Here is a 20,206-nt window from a genome sequence, read left to right on the forward strand (position 1 = left end):
CATAGATATTAATGGATTATAGAAAGTAAAGTGTGGAAAGAGAAGCAAAGGTTTAATGGAAATAAGGAGTACATTATTTTTCCTCCTTGCCCCCTCTTCCTCTCTCACCAATTCAATAACAATTCCTAATTCAGCGGGAAGGCGAAAAGGGTGCTTCGGAAATGACGACGTTTATTTTTTTTATGCACTGGCTCTAAACGCGATTTGCTTGTTTTTTCTAGTGCTTGCATGTCAAAGTTTTTCCCTCCTTGCAGAAAAAAAAAAATTTATCAAACTTTATTGCAAAACTTTATTGCGAATCCCATCCACAAAAAAAATCCTTCTCATGTGGTCGTTAGACACAAAAACGTTTATTCAGTGTGCTTTCGTTGAAACAATATGCTTCTAATGATGAATGAATAGGGTACAGTGCTGATACCGTCATGGTAGTCATGGTAGTCATCATTATCGTAAGCTGTTGCCCATACTTTTTTTTTTCTTTTTCTTCGCTCATTATCATTAATAAGGAATGGGTGCTTTTTGGGAAGTTACTGCGTCAAACGTCTTTCATCGATATGGGAATCCAATCATAAATGATATCGCTGTAAGCTGTTGTCCACCATCACTAATGGTGTTGATTTGATCCTGATCCTTATATTGATTCCATGATACCCACTCTGCATAAGGTTCATGGAGCTGTTTGTTACTGTCTTCTGTCATAAGATTGATACTGCTGATGATGTCTTTGTAAGGGTTTATGTCCTGATTGATACTCTGGCTGATACTCAGATTGATACTCTGGCTGATACTCAGATTGATACTCTGGGTGATAATCTGAATGATACTCTGGATGATACTCTGAAATGCGTGATGGTACTGATACTGGAGGTGGCCTCCTACTAGATAATGACGCTGACTCACGAAGACTGGCCATCGTCATAGCTGCCTCACTCTCGTCTTCGTCATATCCACGCTGGTTCCGCTGTTCCCGTTGGTCTCGTTCGTTTGTCTTTGTTGACGTGTTTACGTCAGTCTTTGGAGCGCCTCCGTTACCTCTTGAAAGCTGATTAGAGCCGTTCGACGTCGACGATGACCCTTTCGACCGCTGCGTCGACCGCCGTGGGGGCTCCACTGTATCCGGAGTTGTCACTGTTGGCCGTTCAGGATAGGAGCGTGGATATAAAAAGCATGATGGACGGACAATTGAGACAAATAGACGAACAGATAAGAAAAAGCTCAACAATTAGTACAGGTTCTGGAACATGATATTTCATGAAACACAATTGGAGGGTGAAAAGCCCTGGGAATAATTTAAAAAAAAAGTTCCGTACCACTATGGGTTGTTCTCTGGTGTGTAATAAGGCGAGCTAGCTGAGTGTAGGTCGCACCACATCGATTATGACGACAGACATAGGGTCTCAGGCCTTGGTCAGTATGCACGACCCTATGATGTGACAAGGACGAGGACTGAAAAGAAAGGCATGAGACAAGGTTACAACAAAGCGTCAATGCTGATACATGCATATCGATCAGCACAAAAACATCAAATTAAAAATTGCAAAGGCAAAAAGCGTGACAAAGTTGCCATAACAACAAAATTTCGCCATCGTAAAATGGGAAAATTGAGCCGTCAATAACCAGAATCTGAAAAATGCATTTTAAAAAGACGATGAGATGGATTACCGTGTGAAATGCCTTAGTGCAGCCAGGATAGCCGCAAGGATATGGAGGTTTCCCTGAATGAATTCTATAATGAGTTGAAAGACGAGATTCAAGGGGGAACTCCTTGCCACACCGCGGCCAGGTACAGCGAAATCTGATTGACGGATTAGATAAATAATCAAAAAAGCAAGAGACGGGGGGTTAGTGTTTTTGAATGAATAATAAGGAGGCAATGAGCTCAGTTATGCCAGCCATAGAAAGCTGCCCTAAAATCGGACAAATTCTGTGGTCCAGTGTAATTACTCGTGTGTATAGTGCTCTGTGTGTAATTGTTCAATCGTTCATCCATCGACAATGAGAAACCCCATCCTGACGCGCTTTGTCTGTGAGTGAAGGCCCAGTTTTTTTTTTTTTTTTTTTTTTTTTTTTGGGTTCCTTTTGCACGCCAGTTTTCACACACTTATCCAACACATAATAAAAAATAGGAGAGGGAAGAAAAATACTTGAATTGCAGAAAAACGCTCTTGAAGAAATACATATTGGGAACAAATTAAGGTTCGTATCTAGGGGGGAAAGGGGAGGGAGAGAGAGATACAGTGGATCGGGGATCGGGTAACTTACTTTCCATCAGCATTCCGCTCAAACTTTGGTGTAATGTCGCTGTTGGTTGCCGTTGCCGTGGTAATAGCAGTAGTCGTAGAGGTGCTACTGTTGCTACTAGGAACAGTAGCGGAGCGAACGTTGGAAGAAGGATTGGTGGTAGATGTCGTAGTAGAGGAAGAGGAGGTGTTGCTACCCCGCCGTGCCTGATTAGGCGATTCAGGTGTAGGAAGTCCAGGTTTGCTTCCTTCTGACAGGTTGCTATCTACCCCACTACTTTGATTACTTGTAATGATGCTATTTGCTTTATCTACAGCAGCAACGGCGTCATCTGTATCAGGATATGAGGATATAGACCTTCGAGTATACTTTCGCTTGTGACCACCAACACTTGAGCCATGTTCTTGCTCACGACCATGATCTGGATAATAAGGTCTATCTCGAGTAGCTGTAGGTGAAATGGTTCTAACAGAGTCTAAAGGCTCCTCACCTGGTGTCGGTGGTTGTTCTTTGATCCTTAAAGCATAATTATTGAAGTTAACATCAAGATGTGAATGTGAATAAGAGTTACTGGGAGGAGCGCTTTCACGGCCTAAGTCTTTAGAACTATGATGACTAGTGATATTATAGTCGCTCAGCTGGTTGTGCCGGTTATGGTTATAAATGTTATGACGATGTAAGGAGATTTGATGAGAGTACGGAGATGGGGGCTGTTGCTGTAATTGTTGTGGATGATGATGAGGGTGCAGTTGCTGTGGAAAATGGTGTTGATTTTGAGGCTGATAATGCGGATGATCCCAGGTAGTACGGTCCTGAGGATGCTCGACCAACTCTGGGTAAGCATGCTTCCTGGACTCTACTACCTGAGGATGAATATCTGATTGTGTAGAGGGAGTGTGGTAGCCCTTATGCTCAGGGGAAGGAGAATTATGTTCAAAATCAAAAACGTCGTGATCAGACTCGGAGCTGCTGGTAGGATTCAGCAGGCGCGAAATATTCATAGTGAGATGGATGGGCTATTTGGGAATGGTTGCCAACAAGATGTACTTTGTTAATGGATGTTCGTGATTAAGAATGCAGTTGATGTATGTGTGTACTTTGTGAGGGAAAATGGTAAGGAAGGAGATGATTGTGTGGTCGATGAACTCGTTCAAAACGATGAAGAACTATACAAAGAAACCTGAAGTGACCCAGAAGAGAAGAAGAGCGAAGAGGAAGAAGAAAAGAAATAAAAGAGCAAAAGAAGGAAGAAAGAAAAGGAAGAAGAAAAAAGGAAGAAAAAAAAAAAAACAAGGAAAGAGAGAAAGAAGGAAAGAGAGAAAGAAAGAAAAAAGAAAGAGAAGAAAAAAAAGGTACAAAAAAGCACACAATGTTACTCAATAACAACAACAAACTGGAAAATGAATATTAAAAACAATAGCCATCACAGTTGAATTACAAAAAACACTCCCTTGGGAGGACAAAATTCTTTTTCTTTTTAGCTCTGTGACTAGGGGTGAATAGTAAAAAAAACTGTTGACAACTTAAGTAATACTGAGTAAAGTATTCAATTTAAAAATTTAGACTTATGGCTTTGGTTCAACTTTCAAAAAAAGGAAAAAAAAGAAAACCCAGACAATTCAGTTGGCATGCTTTATTATTCATATGCTGACAAAGTGACAGTAAGGATCGATCGGGAGACAGCGAACCGTCCTAAAAAAGAGAACTTAACCTGTTAGTTGACAAAGGATTGCCAAGAAACAAGAAAAAGTCGAATGATATTGCCGCACCTAGAATATCGGAGCAAAAAAAAAAAAGGAAAAATACTATATATGAAGGAAAAATGAACAAGCGGCAGCTAGAAAAAAAAAAAAGATAAACAAATCAAATGAGGTGGTAGAGAAACAGCGAGAAAGGAGATGGAAAGGCAAAAAAGGCTAGAAAATCAAAATGGGATGAGATTGGGTGGGATGTATTCACCAACCTGAGGATAGACCATGCCATGCCTAAAGAGGAAGAAAGGCTCGACACTGGACAAATTCAGTTTAGCATCAAAAAAAAGGAAGCTAATAAGCTACTAAGCCATAACATGGGGTCTGAATGCAACAACAGCAACGCAGACAGTCATATCTGGCCAGAGGGAAAATAAGCTTCAGGATTATTGCACAGCATTGCTTATTCTGGCTGGTTTGAACATCACATCGCATGTCTCATTGTTTTCCTGGTCTATTGGTCCTTGGCGACATTGGTCCTCTTTTTTCTATGGTCAAACGTATCAGAGGGACGGCAGCAGATTGTCATCTCAGGAAACAGAGTCATGTTATTCATGTTATTCATGTTATTCATGTTACTTACATGTGTGATATCAACTGAAGAATGGATTTCGAATTGTACAATGTGTTACAGTCCCTACTTTTTCAATTAAAACGCTTTGGTCACTCGGTTGGAATAATGATCATGATGTCATAATTGCCTAAAACAGAAGACAATGTCCTCTATCAGGTGATATTGTTGTTAATTGTGGCTTATTTATTGATTATCCTCTTTTTTTTTTTTTTTTTTTTGGCAGCAGTACTTTTTTTTTTTTTTTTTTTTTTTTTTTTGTAATACAATTATTGAAGCCAGGTGTCCTTCGTTCTTAACCTCGACTTCAACCTCAACTTCAACCTCGACTTCGACTTCTTCCTCCATTTCATCTTAATTCTCTCAGTTGACCTATTTAATTAGGATACTCCTCTCCTCTCGTTCGTTATTGTCCTGTCATCGATATTTCTTATTAGCCTTTACTGCATTTCAGATACTTAAACAGGACAGAGAATCTCATATATAAAAGTACAATGGAAGGGAGTATAATAGCCAAGGCATTAAACGAGGGCCAGGGCGCTAACCGCTACAAGGTAGAGAGCTCAATGGAAAAAAATTAAAAAAATCAGTAATGCCTATGGTGGCTAACTAAATATTCACTTGAAATGCGACTTTAGTATCAAAGCTTTAGCGCCCGAGTAAATCATCTCAAGATCAGGATTACTCGTCAAGTAGGCTTGAAAGAGAATGGGTCTGTCGCCACTGGGTCATTCTTCAACGATGCGCTTGAGGAGTGGAAAGAGCTTAATCTTTCCGCACCATTCGTACGTTTCGGGCTGGAAGTCAGGAATTACTGTCAGACATTGCCTCAGTTACTATATCACAAGGACCAAATAGTCGATCTCTTGATCAGGAATCTGAATGAGAGGAATGTTTTGACATTGGAGCCCATTTTAGATCTCATTACACAGTTATCAAGGGATCTGGATGAAGAGCTCTTCCCTTATTTTGATCGGATATTGGGGGCAATTTTGCCGTTGGTCGAGTACAAAGATGTTAAAGTGATTGAGGTCAGTGCAATTCTTCGACGAAATGCTCCTTATTGAAGCCTTTGACCGTAGAAAGCGGGCGAAAATATATTCAATAGCTTGCTTACATTCTGTTCATTATATATTTGGTACTTTAGTGGGCGTTCAACTGTATAGCATCTCTTTTCAAAAAATACTCCAGACAGCTCCGGACAGACCTACGGGCAACATTTAAGTAGGTAGAAGAGTCTTTAACAGGACGATCTGATTAAGAAATGAAATTTGGCTGAGTCAACAAGGCTGGTTCATGCTCATATCGAAATTTTCTTCTCTCATTATTAATAGACTTCTTGCTCCATATCTTGGGGAGGACAATGCACAAAAACCATATATTCGCAACTTTGCCGCAGAATCGTTTTCATACTTGATCCGAAAAGCACCTGTAAACCATCTTAATGTAATTTTGACCTACATTTTCTCCCAGTTGCACGAGTCCCCTACCGAAAACTTTGTTGAGGGGGTTGCCAAACTTCTTTTTGAGACTATCAAGCTTGTTGGCAATCAATTTCAACATCGCGGAGTGGATGTGGTCCTCAGAGAGGCCATCCATATATTAAAGCGGGAACCAGGTGTAATACTCACTGAAAAGAGCATGAGTGAGAATTCGACTTTTAGAGCGCTATGCAAAACACTTGTCCTTATGGTCCATTACTCAACTAAAGAGCACTTTAAGAGCGTCTGTGAAATGCTCCTCGCCGAGCTTACCGCAAGTATTGATATGAATGTTAGCATTGAGGATACAGAAAGGAGGTGGCTCAACATTGCAGAGTGTTTAGCTCTTCTTAATTCATGTGTTTCAGTCAGAAAAGGGAGTCGCATTGATGGTATATATAGATTGACATAGAATCATAACTTAATCATCAGCTATTCTCTTCTTAACATGCTTCATTATGTCCTAACTCTTCCCTTTATGCTCATGGAACTAGACTTTGTCAAGATTTACGAGAAGACCATCAAGGTATCGTCCCTGACCCTGGCAGCTGATTCGGGAGCACCATCACTAGTCGTACAGGAGCTGATGAAGCTTTCAAGCGCCCTGCTAGCGTTTTCACCCTTGGAGAGTATTCTCTTTCCCGGTGGGCTTCTGTTGGATTCAATTTATAAACACAAGGTTAGGAAGTGCTCTATGTTATCATAGTATTGGAAAACTTTCCTGATTTCGTAACTGACTTATATATACTACAACATTAATACTAGGATGTCTCGACAGTTTTGGCGTTTTCTATTTCACTGATCAATCTTAAGTGGACCCATTACACTCAATTTCTGCTACCACATGTCGTCAGATATTGTGCTACACATTGGGAGCCCCAGTATTCATGTCAGATCATACTCTTCTTGGCGACATTGTTGACATCGGAGGTGTTAGTTCTTAATCCAGGAATGATTGCAGCTACTGTTGATGAGGCTGGACTGCTTAAATTCCCCATGAACCGCGCATTATCTGCCAATACCGATAATAAGAAGTTCAATGCCACCAAAGCTTCTAAGGGTGAGCCAGAGCGTATTACAGACGGAATCCTTCGAATATTGTCAGAGCAATGGGATTGGAAATCGGAAGCTGAGCTATTGAGTCATGTAACCTTGGATAAGGATGAAAGCTTAGGTAATATGAACACTGTAGTTCCCCGCATAGCCCTCGTCGCTGCCGCCTTGACGGTAGTGCCTCATGTTTCTATACCCTTCAATACAACCACCAACGCGATCCTGGGGTTATTACATTCACTATTGGAGTGCCTTTCCAAAGAAAATCAGACTATTGTATTACAGAAACGCGCGTTTGTACAAGGATCGGTCATGGCAACTCTCCACATCCTCCTTGGAGAGACGGTTGAAATCTTGACAGTCATCTGTGAGCGTGCAGGCGAGGCTGGCGGTAAGCTATTGGCAGGACTTTGGGACGTGATGATCAAGGATGTCCTATACAATTATGGCTCGAATGAGATTGTTCTCAGAGGGATAGCGAAGTATTGCACAATTCTTAAAGAGAGGTAAAGCTATGAACAACTTTCTAGATACTTAACACGATTGGTTTCATATGACATGTGCATATTGATGAGTGCCTCTGCTGATTGATTCTTTCCTATGAATAGTAATTTTTTTAACGATCTTTTCTCGGTTGGGATTCTACAGGAGCTTTACCCAAAGTTGGAAAAAAACATCAATTCGCTACAGCACCGGCGTCGACTTCATACACTTCAGATCCTATCAACTTTTGAGATTGTTTTGTTTGGTGAAGGAAGTGATAAGATACTTCAGAACCACATATTTTCACAGTGTTTGGCGATTGAGGAAATAGAAGTCTCTGTTGAGAACTATAGAGACAAGACCATGCAGATCCGTAGGCTCAATACTATGGTTTCTTCTGGGAAACTCGATGAATTTTACAAAACTGTACCCATGCGCCTCTGTCTTGGTAAGTACTTTTTTGTCTGTAGAATCTAACAAAGTTGAAGCCGCATCTTTCATCATGCTAATGCAATTAATAATTTATTTATTTGTTTTTATATTGCAGGTATTTTGACCATCAATTTCCAACCCCTTTGGGCAGATGCTACTGTCCTTCTCATCAAGACAGCAGAGCTTTATCCAGAGACTTTCTGGTTTTTGCTCTTTGGGGAGATTAAGCGCTTTGAGGATGAAGCTCTTTTAGTTGAGAGCGGCCTTTCAGCTCAGGTTATTGCCGATTATCGCAACATTCAGGATTCAAAAGGCTTGAGCAAGAAGAAGGACTCTAGCTTTGACTGTTTTAATTTGAGAAAAGTTCAACGTGCGAACGAATATGCATTCGAGATTACAGATTCTACAAAGTTAAATATGAGTCTAGTCATGCACTTCATAAAAATCTATGCCCCTGGCATCGATAGACTCGATTACTGGAATTACTATGGACTTATCTTGAAGGTTTTTGCCGAGGTTCCTCAGATTGCAGAGATGCATAACCGCCACTTAGTCCAGGTTTTTTTCAAGTTCATTCAAGACGAGTACGAGCCAGTTTGGAATCGCAAGGACGAGCATGATATTAATGAAGAAGAGCAGTCGACGGATGAAGACGCGATTGGCATGATGAAAGTACTTCCTAAAACTCCGAAGAGTACCAAGGATCGTCTGCACTTGTTTTTGGCTCTTTTCGCCAAATTTAAGAACCCGAAGCAGACCTATGAGAGCAATAAGCTTTATGAGCTGTATCTTCGCCTCTTGACAATTGGTGATGCCCCTCTTCAGACTTTAGCACTTAATTGTCTGTTTACTTTCAAGTCCCCTGCCTTGGTTCCCTATCAGGACAACCTCAAGAATATACTGGATGAAGTCAAATTCCGAGATGAGCTTTCGACTTTTATCATTGCAGAGGGTGAGACTTCCAGTATTGGCACTTTGCACCGTGACGAAGTCATGCCCATCATTATCCGACTCCTGTATGGATGTATGATTGCCAGGAAAGGCAAGGGTTCTGCCAAAGCGGGTATGTCTGCTCGCAGAAAGGCTGTCTTGACTGCTTTAGGAGGATGTAACACCAAGGAGATCGGATTTTTCATCTCACTTATGTTAAGCCCATTTGATATTGGGACTGCGGGCATCCAGGGAAAGGAGTTTGTGTTTTCTCAAGATACTTCTGTAGACCGTAGTCCTGTGGGACATATTCGCAAACAGATTGGTTTCCTCAACATTTTGGAGGATGTGGTCAAGATGCTTGGAGCCATCATAGCTCCCTTTATTCCGCAATTATTAACAGCGGTCCTCTGCATGGTCCATCAGGCTCAGGAGCGAATGGACATGGATATGGGAGAGCAAGCCATGTTAGGAATGGAGGAAGGCGTGATTGAAACCCTTCAAATTAAGCAGCTTCGAGAAGTTCGACAGCTTGGTATTAAGCGAATTACCAAAATTTTTAGTTTACCGATCTCGACCTTCGACTTCGAACCCTACATTCCCGCCATGTATGACTCTTTCTTGAACAGGCGCGTAGGACAATTGGATACTGAGAGTACACAGGCACCGTCTGCCATTATGGAGCTCTTCGCTACCTGGGCGAGCCGCAAAGAATATGTACTGTTTTTGGTCAATCACAACAACCAAGTGGTTGAGAAGATATACAGCTGCTTATCGGCCAAGAAGGTCCGAGACTCTGTCATCTCAATGGTGCTTGAGATCATTGAAGACATCTTGAGTCATTGTTACGAAGAGAAGGATCGGACTGAAAAACCTTTGACAACGAGGGTTCTGATTCCATATACGGATACGCTCCTCAACAATCTTGAGATTATTTTGACCAAGAATAGTGGAGATGCAAAATTCGGCAAGGATATGTTTACGAAGCGTGAGATCTCAATTTTATCCCAAATCGCAGCATATATAAAGGATGGAGCACAGGCTGTCAAATTGATTGACCTTTTATTGCCAAGTCTCAAGAAGAACCACAGGGTTGTTCCTGAGAAGACTAAGGCAGACATACTGCGTATCATTGTCAACTTTTTACCTACCGTTCCCAATATTTCGGCCGAGAGCTCATTGTTCATCAAGTATTTCAATCATTTGATGATGCTATTCTCGACTTTGATGGCACGGGACTGCCGCGTCCTGTTGGTCGACATCATGGCTGAGTTTGCCAAGATCGACCCTTCACTCCAGTCTACTTCATCTTTGGTAGCGGAGCTGAATGCTTTCTCGACAGTGCGCATGGAGACCCCCGATTTCGATAGGAGGATGGATGCATTCAACCTGTTGACCAACTCACTTTACAAGGAACTCAATGGCCGTCAGTGGCTTCCTGTACTTCATAATATGTTATTCTTCATCCGTGACCCCGAGGAGATGTCTATCCGCAGTAACTCTACGTTTGCGCTCACAAGGTTCATTGACCAATGCGCAGACTTACCTGCGGAGGACCCTGAATATAGTGCCTTCCGTGGTTTACTGACTCATGTGATTTATCCAGGACTCAAAAAAGGTTTCAAGTCACCGATCGAGCTAATTCGATACGAATTTGTGGCAGTCTTGGCTCATGCTGTGAAAAAATGCCCGGACCAAGTCCAATTCTCAGATATGACCCCGCTGCTGGTAGGCGGCGATGAAGAGGCTTCGTTCTTTACCAATATCTATCACATTCAACTTCATCGCCGCATCCGTGCTCTGAGCCGCTTCTCTGAGGAGTGCGCTAAAGGGTCCTTCCGTCCAGCAACTTTAACGCAGATTTTTGCACCCTTGATTGCTCATTTCATATTTGAATCCGACAAGAGTAGTGACCATAATTTGGTGAATGAGACTGTCGCAACGCTGGGCATCATTGCTTCACAGCTGCCATGGGGTCCATATTATTCGCTGCTGAAAAGTTATCTCAAATTAATTCCTCGCAAAGCAGAGATGGAGAAGATTTTAGTACGCACAGTAATCGCTATTTTGGATAATTTCCATTTCAATATCAAGAACATTGAAGTTTTGCCTGAAGATTCTGTTGCGATTGTCCGAAAAAAGGCTCATGCCAGCAAACCAAAGACCGTTCGGAGGAAGGATAGAGAGGAGGATGATAGTCCAGATGTAGAGGGTTCCAATCTAAGAGACCGCGGGGAAGGCGATATTGAAATAGATGAATCTCCTACACAAGATATCATTAACAAAACTGAAAAGACGCAGGAACAGAGAGTCGTTGGTGTGGAAGATGAGGCTATGGAGCAAGCTGAGAAATATAACGAAGACGATGAAGCTAATGAGGACGATGAAGCTAGCGATGACGAAGAAGATCAGCAGGATAAAGATGCCATGGATATTGAGCTGTCTCCTGAAGTGGCCGCAGTGGCTCTCGCTACAAGGATTCATGACACAGTCATTAAAAAGTTACTTCCAGAGCTTCATCGATACCTCACCAACAAGGACGAGGCGAGCGTGATGATTCGCGTCCCAGTCGCACTAGCCATCACGAAACTTCTGAAGGCTCTCCCTGACGTTTCCCTCCGTACAAACCTGCCAGGCCTACTGACCTCGGTCTGCCAGATTCTCAAGAGTCGTCAACAGGAAGCTCGCGATAGTACTCGAGAGACGTTGATCAAGATAACCATGTTCCTTGGTGCCAGTTATTTCAGCTTTATTCTTAAAGAGATGAGAGGCGCTTTGCTACGAGGTTATCAGTTGCATGTCTTGGGATTTACACTCCATGCCATGTTAGCACAGTTGGTGCCGACATTGGAGGTGGGTGAGCTCGATTACTGTCTCAAAGATATTGTTGATGTACTTATCAACGATATCTTTGGTGAGACTGGTAATGAAAAAGATACAGAAGAGATTACTGGTAAAATGAAAGAAGCCAAAAGCAATCTTAGCTTCCATTCATTTGAACTTATTTCGGGGATTATCAAGTTCAAGAACATGGGCGTGATCATGATTCCGCTCAAGGATCTTCTAACAGAGACTGAGGCGGTCAAGGTGATGCGAAAGGTGGACGAGGTTATGAGACGGCTAGCCTCAGGTCTGAACAACAATCCGCGGTTTGAGACTAAGGAGGTGTTAATCTTTTGTCACGGTTTGATATCCCAAAATTTAGCCATCTCGAAGACTAAAGATGAGATCAAAAGAGAGAGGTCGCGTCTAGAAATCAATTTTACAGTTGATACAAAGAGACCCAGCCAGGTTACAACGGACTGCTTCCCAGCCAATGCTCATCGGTTCGTTGCATTTGGCCTCAACATATTCAGAGCGTCGCTATCTCGCAACAAGTTTGATGTTCGATCAACAGAGGAGCTAGCTCTTCTAGACCCTTTTGTTGAGATTGTTGGAAATGGTGTGTTTGCCAAATACCCAGAGGTGATCCAACAGTCACTCAAGATTATGTGCATCCTCTCTAAGCTCAAATTACCGTCACTCGAAAAAAACCTGCCTGTGGTGATTAAACACACTTTCAGCCTCATCAAAACTCAAGCTTCCACCAAGTCTGAACTTACTCAATCCTGTTTTAAGATGCTGGCAGTAGCGATTCGCGAATGCAAGAAAGTTACTATAAAAGAGGAGCAACTTACCATGCTCTTAAAAATGATTCAGCCCGACCTTGAGGAGCCAGAGCGTCAGACTACTACTTTTTCGTTGATCCGCGCGATTGTCTCGCGTCAATTCGTAGTTCCAGAAATGTATGATATCATGATGAGCATTTCCGAGATCATGGTCACGTCCCAATCCCAGCAAGCTCGTGAGGAGTGTCGTCGAGCTTTACTTCAGTTTTTGCTGGATTACCCTCAAGGCCGTGGTCGTCTTCGTAATCAGATGAATTTCTTAGTCAAGAACTTGAGCTATGTCTTCGAGAGCGGCCGTCAATCCGTAATGGAGATAATGCATGTTATCATCCAAAAGTTTGCAGACGAAGTTCTAATGGATTATGTAGAGCTCTTCTTCTTGGCTCTAGTCATGCAACTTGTTAATGATGATTCCAGTAAGTGTCGGGAGATGGCAGGAGTACTGCTCAAGGAGCTTTTTAAGCGAATGAATCGTCAGAAACTGGATAACAGCTACATTCTTCTTGAAAAGTGGTTCGATCAGACAGAGCAGCGTAGTCTGCAGCGTGCAGCTTGTCAAGTGTACGGACTTGCGATCGAGGCTTTTGGCCCTATGTTCAAGAAACAAGTTCCAGGTTTACTTCCTCGATTGAAATTTGCGCTTGAATCTAGTCTGCAGATCATGGAGGAGGCTCAGGAGCTGGCCGCGCAGGTCGACAAGTATGAGGATCAAGACCATGATACCATGGATTTAGATGCAGAATGGGAAGTTGGTTACTATGCTCTGAACACATTTACGAAACTGGTCAAACAGTTCCCAGCAGTCATTAACTCAGCTGAAGCGACAACCCTTTGGCCCTTAATTCGAGAACACATGTTGCACCCACATGCTTGGGTCCGTCTCTCAGCCACACGCTTATTTGGCGTTTTCTTTTCTGGAATCGATCCAGTGACTCGGTCTCCTTTGGATAAATCCACTTCAGATTTGATACTGTCGCTAGAAATGCTCAAGTCAGTAGCACAGAAGCTGTGCGAGCAGCTAAAGAGCGAATTTTTATCCAAAGACCTGGGAGGACAGATTGTCAAGAATTTGTTCTTTATTGCCAAATGCTTTTATGCCCTCCCGGATGAGCTTGAGGCTGATGAGGAGATAGATGAGGATGAGGAAGTTGGGGAAGGAGAAGAGAGCGAAGAGGAAGAAGGGGAGGAGAATAAGGCTGAAATTGAAGGAGCTATGCTACCTGTTAAGCGTTTGTTGTATTGGCTAGTCAAGCGATTGTCCTTTCTTTCCCGTGGAGCAGCCATCAAGAAGAGTGTCAACCGCTCAACAATTCAACAGACGTGTATTTTCCAATGCATGGCCGCTATTACAACCCACATCCATACTAAGGATTTGAAGGCTTATCTGGTTCCTATTATTTCACCGATCTATCGTATTGTGAACGACGAGACTGCCAAGGGTTCTGAAGTTGGTAGGTTTTGGCTGTTTAAGTTGTTGCTTGTTCTTGTTTGTTTCTTTATATTGCTTACTGACACTTTCTACTCGCGTTCCTTTGTCGATTACAGAAGAGCTCAAGAAGCTTGGAGCCGAAGTGTTGGATTTGGTGCAAAAGCGTGCAGGCACAACGGATTATTTTATGGCATATAACAGAATTCGCCAGCATGTGCTGAATGTCCGCCGAGAGCGCAAGCAACAGCGTGCCATCCAAGCTATGAATGACCCGGTGGCTCGTGCTCGGCGCCGTATCCAGAAGAACGAGATGAAGTCCCGTAAACGACAGCTCAAGACTAAAGAATTTGCTAAAGACAAAGTTCGCCTTACCACCATTAAGAAGCGTAGACTTGCTTAGAGGAGAATGGATAGTCTTTTAGTTTGCTTTCCACATATAATATCAGCATATTAGAAGAGTAGTACAGAATCGATTTAATAAAGGACGGCCCGATCTTGCAGATAATTGACCACCACGTTGGACATATCGATGACAACACTATTGACTGTCATTGGTGATATTGTCGCTATTTGTCGATTGCTTCGTTGACTTCTTCATTGGTTACTCCATTAGCCACTTTGATGGCTATTTCATTGGCTACCTCATTGGCCATATCATTGATTATTTCATTGACTGTTTCACTGGCGAGACAATATATTGGCCACAATAGATGAATCCAGTGTCCTCAAAGATACGGTTTATAAATGGTCAATGATATGGTCAGCGACAAAGTAATCGACAATTTCATCAATAAGATAGTCGATGGATTGCTATAGACATGTCTAACATGACTATCAACTATATACGTAAGATAAGAACTATTCTTATTATATATTTAATCGACATTGTGCTCAAGCAGAGAGCAAAAAAAAAAAAAATCCTGGTGACTCTTCCAACGTCAAAAAAAAAAAGACTTTTTACAAAGAGATAGAAGAATAAAATATGACTTGGTTCATGAATCCTCCGCCAACTTTTTTTACTCCTTTTTCTTCTTCTTCTTCATTGGGCCTAAAGCGCCTGTCTCGTCCGCTGCGCCCTCACGCTTGACTCCGAAACTGCCATCTGATCCCGCAGAACCAGCATTGCTTGTAGTACCCGTGCCACTTGAGCTTCCTGTTGTACCATTGACTCCAGTGGAACCTGCTGGGAAGAGACCAACGCCTGACGCACTGCCCCGTCGCATTTTGACCACCTTGAGATCTGATTCCAGCTTATCGACTTGCTTTTTCAGATCAAGTAATGTGACAACATTAATATTAAGCTGATCCCACTTGGCCATGACTGCTGCTGTTGGCATGGCTGGCTTGATGGGGAGTCCCAACTGGGTCAGGGTTGCTGTGACACGATGTTGTTTTGTTGATACAATTGGTGTCATTTTTTGAGATCTTAGATATGCTCCTGGCGTCAATTTCTCCTTCTTAACCTGTACTCCTTGTGGTAAGCTGGACGATGATACATCACCCACAGATGAAGTATTGGAAGGTCGCCTGTTACTCGCAGGCCCCTTGATTTGTGAAGACGATACAGATGCACCAGAAATTCCAGTAGATGTAGCATTTGTACCAGCAGAGACAGCTGCTGGTTCCTCTGCCTGCGCCGAGCCCTTGGGTACTTTTTTTCTTTTCTTTGGAGGCGCAGTCTGTGTCGCACCAGCAGCAGCAGCAGCAGCCACAGCATTGTTGGCATTCTTCCCAACCGAGGGCGAAAGTGGTCCGTTAGCGCCTGCGTTGATGGTAGGTCCTGAAGACGGAATAGTAATTGAATTGCTAGATATAATTATACCAGTACCAGGGCCTCCACCACTGGCGACCTGACCCGCCAATCCAGCCGACGCCGGTCCATTAGGTCCATAGATGTCTCTTGTGTTAAGTAGTCGCAGTAAGTTCTCGCGTTCTCTTGTGATCTTTTTCTCGTTCTGATCAATCCTCCTTGCTTCTAGATAAAGAGCTTCTTCCTCCTATATGCATTTAAAAATATGATAAAATGTCAATCTTTACAACATGGTTAAAGTTGACAAGTTGCTGTAGACCAAAAAAAAAAGTGTACCTCAATCTGTTCTGGTGTCCTTGTGTTTAAAATCTCAAGGTTCTTCTTACGTTCCATTTCCCTGCTCTTATCGTATGCCATTGAGGAAAGCAGCTGGGCCTTTTCCACTGCCTGTGATGGATCTGTTGTCCGGATCCTAATCAGAGTGCGGTTAATGGTGTAATAACGGTCCTTCAGATCTTCCATGGATCTTGTCTTTGGTGCCGTGAAAGGCACAATTTCTTTAGATGGAGATGAAGATCCCGATAGTACAACCGAAGTAGAAGCATCAGCCCTTATTGGAGCAGTCAATGATGAATAAGCTCCGTTATCTGTCAATGTCGATGATGCCGCTTCTCCTGCTGCTGCTGTTATCGTGGTTCCTGACGATGACCCATCAACGGTAGAGGCTGATACTGAAGGCTCAATCTCCATCGCTGACGAGGCATCTATTTTTCTTATGGTATGATTAAAAGAGGATGTGTCGACTCCGGGCCGTTTATTGCCATTATAATAAGTCAGTGCCAGACGATCCTGCTCTTGTGGAGGCCATTCATACCGATCCTGGATTACAACCCAACGTAAATCAAATTTCCGGCAGAGTTCCCACAGGTAGTTAGTTTCTTCTAGGGTCCAATCAGGATCTTCGAGATGTGCCGCATATTCTTCTGGAGTAAATGTTCTCATGTCAATCTCCTTGTTGAATCTGTAAAAGCGGTATTCTTCATTCGGGTCAGTTCTAGTCTTTTCCCAATGATGCAGAATCAAGTCATCATCTCGAGAGGGGTTGACAAACGGTCGCCACGTCCTGGGAATCACAATGGTGGTCATGGTAATAAGAAATGACGTCGAAGAGGCGCCGCTCGATGTCAGTATAGGTTCTGCAACACAACAGGGTACGGTAGATAATTAGTTAGCTGTTACTTTACTAACCAGTTGACAGCTTTCTTGCTGACGTTTAGTTTTGGTTTATAAGTTGGGTTATTGAAGGCTACTGTTGAGACATTGTTTCCGATAAGGCCATACAGCTCACGACTAATACCATCTGTTCCCATATTCAATATTGTTGGTGTTGTCGTTGTCGTCGATGTTGTTGTGGAGTAGGAAGAAAGGAAAGAGCGTATGTTAGTCTTTCATGATGTTATTTCGTACTTTATTAAATTGTTTTTTTTTTTTTTTTTTTTTTTGGATGATTAATAGAAAAGAAAAAAGAGACATGCCTGGCTTCTTCTCTGTCTTGTGCACACGTTTGGCTAGCTCAGTAGGTTTGAGTTGAAAGATCTCGCGAACATCATTCCCTGTTGCCATGACGGCACAAAAGAAATGGAAGAATGAATTAATGAATAAAGCGAGGAAGAATGAAGAGTAAATGAAGTGTAGGAGTGTGGGGAATAAATAAAGGCTTACGGGGTGTAACGAGACCCTATTTTTTTTATTCCATTAATTCTCTCCATTACATTGTTTTTGTTTCTGCCAATCCCCACACCTCATTCACTATTGTATCTGTTGCCACCATTGCCTTAACATTGTAGCATTGCAGCACAAACGACAAGCATTACAAATTAAACTACAGCAAGCTAACCATTCAAACACTGACTACACAGTACACACAACACACGCTGCTGCCATTGTTCACCTTCTCGTTACTCCCTTGTACAACTCTTGGGACTCTTGTCTTTCTCTCGCTTATCGCTATCTCTGTCTCATTGCTAGCTTCAAAGACTCAACGTCGCTCTCGTGCCATTCTCAGTACTACTACTGCTAGTACCATGGTAAGGATGAAGTCTCATACTCAATCATAAAAAAAAGTATATTATTTAACGTGTTGGAGAGAAGAGAAATGTTCATTATGCATTTATATATACACATTCTATTTTCATTCAAAAGTCTACAACATCCATCAAAAGAGTGTGCTGCGTTTACTATGCTATTTACTTTTCTACCTTTTCTACCTCCCAATGTGCTCATGGACATCATGACTGCTTGCACTGATCATCCTGTCATATCCTATCGTATAATTTCTCCACACATCGATTTTTCCCGTGAGATTGGCTGTACGGCATTGTAGTCAGCCACTAGGCAACAATGTCTGCGGGAAATGCTCATTTAGCATCACGCTTGATGTTAGCTTTTTTTTTTTTTTTAATGACACCAATCCCTGCATTCGTCTCTCTTTCTCTCTTCTTTCGCCTTCTTTGTCCTCATTCTGTTGTGGAGAACTTCTTTCTCTTATTTATTCTCTGAGCTATTTACAACTAAACCTTTGTCCCACACTGCTCTCAACGACGACGATATGCCATCTTCCCCAACCATTGTCTCCCCTTCTTCTTTATCTCCATCTCCTCACTCGCGGTCAACATCCTCGAATTCTTCCACAGCAACGAGAGCAGCAACACTACCGTCTAATGGCCCAACATCGTTACTTTCTGGGGGTATCCCTCGGCTTTTTATAGCGGGGTTACTCTGGATTACCTTGGTTATCACAGCCGCACACCTGTTCATACTCTCTCATGTGGGCTTTCTTGTTCTTAACTGCTTCTCTCACTTGACGGGGCCAGCACCTCCTTCCTCCACCTCCACTTCCTCTTCAACCCCGACCTCATCTCCATCTCTATCTTCTACACGTTCTCCTCCACGGCAAGAAGAAAGATCCATTTCCAGAAACACCACAGATGAGCGTCCTGTTAGTGCTGTTTCTATATCAACATCATCATCATCCGCTCGTTATCATTATAGCAACCGTATCAGTAACATGAACTCCCGATCTGCGTCTCATCATCATTCCTTACAGTCAAATACACAGGCATCAAACCAAGTTCCCGGAGCTGTAGGTGTCCAGAAACGGGTCTTTACCAAGGAAGAATGGGATGCTCGACTGGCGGAAATCCATGTTGATCGTGAGTAAGTATAACTTTTCTTAATAAAAAAAAATGGAGAGTAAAGGTTGATCCAAGCAATAAAAACAAAAAAATCTAGGTTTTGTTCTGATGTGTCCGATGACCTTGCTTTTATTCTATCCATCTTCAGAGACTTGAACAAACTGATCATGAACTATCTGATCATTGAAGGATACAAAGATGCGGCAGAGAAATTTAGCCAGGAAAGTGGTGCTAAACCGCCTGTCAATTTGGAGTCCATCCAGGACCGCATGATTGTTCGAACAGCTATTCAGCGTGGCAACATTGAAGAGGCGATCGAGCGAGTCAATGATCTTAATCCGGAGGTAACAAACGCCTTTTTTTAAAAAAACTTGACAAAAGTTATAGTAGGGGCTTTTGTTGTGTAACTGATATTATGCATGGCGCATTTTGTTACATTGTGCAGCACTAATTTTTTTTTTTTTTCTTTCCCGTGCATGGGGTTATAGATTTTAGACACAAACCCGAAACTGTATTTTCACTTACAACAGCAACGTCTGATCGAACTTATTCGTGAGGGGCGGGTCATGGAAGCACTTGAGTTTGCTCAAGAGGAGCTAGCGCCACGTGGGGAAGAAAATGTAAGTCTGGGAACTCACCTCGGGTTCAGTTTAAGCCTGGAATGAAGCATGTGCATGAGATGACATATCGTTAATATGCGGTGCTCTTCCTTGCCTTTGCTTGCTTTTTTTTTTTATTTTTTATTTTTTTTTTATTTTATTTTTTTTTATTTTATAGCCAGAGTTTTTGGCTGAGCTAGAGAAAACCATGTCACTATTGGCGTTCGAGCTGAATGGACCCTCGCCTGTAAGCGACCTTCTCACACCTGCCCAGAGACAGAAGCTTGCTTCAGAGCTCAATGCAGCATTACTGCTCTCGCAGTCACAAGAGAAAGATCCCAAGGTATATGCTTTACGCATCATTATTATCTTTTTTTTTTTTTTTTTTTTTTTTTTTTAAAAAAAATAGAAATGTATTGAGCTTGCTTTGTCTATCATTTTACCCACTCCTCTTTGTATTAGCTGCCTGCTCTGCTGAAGATGTGCTGGTATGCACAGCAACAGCTGGATGAGAGGTACACATATCCAAAGATCAAAGACATTGCCAAAGCAGAGCTCGTGCTCGAACACCCTGCGACTAGTTCTGGATCATCTTCTTCAGGCGCAGTTGCTGGTGTATAGAAG

The 20,206-nt window shown here is 42.4% G+C and overlaps 4 protein-coding genes across 4 annotated transcripts; 2 read left to right on the forward strand and 2 right to left on the reverse strand.

Annotated features, from left to right (window-relative positions):
- Positions 1-337: 337 nt before the first annotated feature.
- On the reverse strand, positions 338-3,507 carry BCR41DRAFT_388210 (hypothetical protein). Its single transcript, XM_022027976.1, has 4 exons — positions 2,263-3,507; positions 1,663-1,795; positions 1,311-1,446; positions 338-1,128 (listed from the first exon to the last, which is right to left on the reverse strand). Exons 1-4 carry the CDS (start codon positions 3,240-3,242, stop codon positions 683-685), a joined length of 1,695 nt encoding a protein of 564 aa, XP_021878951.1. The 5' UTR covers positions 3,243-3,507; the 3' UTR covers positions 338-682.
- Positions 3,508-4,818: 1,311 nt separating this feature from the next.
- Positions 4,819-14,538, forward strand: BCR41DRAFT_424036 (armadillo-type protein). Its single transcript, XM_022030362.1, has 9 exons — positions 4,819-5,117; positions 5,202-5,594; positions 5,711-5,787; positions 5,898-6,436; positions 6,539-6,723; positions 6,810-7,603; positions 7,706-8,028; positions 8,128-14,061; positions 14,156-14,538. Exons 1-9 carry the CDS (start codon positions 5,058-5,060, stop codon positions 14,437-14,439), a joined length of 8,589 nt encoding a protein of 2,862 aa, XP_021878952.1. The 5' UTR covers positions 4,819-5,057; the 3' UTR covers positions 14,440-14,538.
- Positions 14,539-14,957: 419 nt separating this feature from the next.
- BCR41DRAFT_388212 (hypothetical protein) lies at positions 14,958-17,466 on the reverse strand. The gene is made up of 4 exons (XM_022027977.1): positions 17,325-17,466; positions 17,038-17,149; positions 16,126-16,912; positions 14,958-16,036 (listed from the first exon to the last, which is right to left on the reverse strand). The coding sequence occupies exons 1-4, from the start codon at positions 17,410-17,412 to the stop codon at positions 15,056-15,058; spliced, it is 1,968 nt and encodes a 655-aa protein (XP_021878953.1). The 5' UTR covers positions 17,413-17,466; the 3' UTR covers positions 14,958-15,055.
- A 1,390-nt stretch (positions 17,467-18,856) lies between these two features.
- On the forward strand, positions 18,857-20,203 carry BCR41DRAFT_309320 (CTLH/CRA C-terminal to lish motif domain-domain-containing protein; the record flags this gene model as incomplete). Its single annotated transcript, XM_022020948.1, has 5 exons — positions 18,857-19,005; positions 19,132-19,327; positions 19,472-19,603; positions 19,761-19,925; positions 20,045-20,203. The coding sequence occupies 5 exons, from the start codon at positions 18,857-18,859 to the stop codon at positions 20,201-20,203; spliced, it is 801 nt and encodes a 266-aa protein (XP_021878954.1).
- Between the last annotated feature and the right edge of the window lie 3 nt (positions 20,204-20,206).

The sequence above is a fragment of the Lobosporangium transversale genome (assembly GCF_002105155.1).
Source record: "Lobosporangium transversale strain NRRL 3116 chromosome Unknown BCR41scaffold_33, whole genome shotgun sequence".
Taxonomy (NCBI): Eukaryota; Fungi; Mortierellomycota; class Mortierellomycetes; order Mortierellales; family Mortierellaceae; genus Lobosporangium; species Lobosporangium transversale.

What these genes read in the sequence shown, in the direction of transcription:
- BCR41DRAFT_388210 (XM_022027976.1), bottom strand. Translation starts at nt 3,242, where the DNA reads ATGAATATTTCGCGCCTGCTGAATCCTACCAGCAGCTCCGAGTCTGAT. An exon ending in GAGCGGAATGCTGATGGAAA is followed by an intron (nt 1,796 to 2,262) that starts GTAAGTTACCCG and finishes TCCGTCAATCAG; the next exon opens with ATTTCGCTGTACCTGGCCGC. An exon ending in GCACTAAGGCATTTCACACG is followed by an intron (nt 1,447 to 1,662) that starts GTAATCCATCTC and finishes CTTTCTTTTCAG; the next exon opens with TCCTCGTCCTTGTCACATCA.
- BCR41DRAFT_424036 (XM_022030362.1), top strand. Translation starts at nt 5,058, where the DNA reads ATGGAAGGGAGTATAATAGCCAAGGCATTAAACGAGGGCCAGGGCGCT. An exon ending in GACCTACGGGCAACATTTAA is followed by an intron (nt 5,788 to 5,897) that starts GTAGGTAGAAGA and finishes CATTATTAATAG; the next exon opens with ACTTCTTGCTCCATATCTTG. An exon ending in TGCACAATTCTTAAAGAGAG is followed by an intron (nt 7,604 to 7,705) that starts GTAAAGCTATGA and finishes TCCTATGAATAG; the next exon opens with TAATTTTTTTAACGATCTTT.
- BCR41DRAFT_388212 (XM_022027977.1), bottom strand. Translation starts at nt 17,412, where the DNA reads ATGGCAACAGGGAATGATGTTCGCGAGATCTTTCAACTCAAACCTACT. An exon ending in CAAGACAGAGAAGAAGCCAG is followed by an intron (nt 17,150 to 17,324) that starts GCATGTCTCTTT and finishes ATATGGGAACAG; the next exon opens with ATGGTATTAGTCGTGAGCTG. An exon ending in AGCAAGAAAGCTGTCAACTG is followed by an intron (nt 16,913 to 17,037) that starts GTTAGTAAAGTA and finishes TGTGATTCCCAG; the next exon opens with GACGTGGCGACCGTTTGTCA.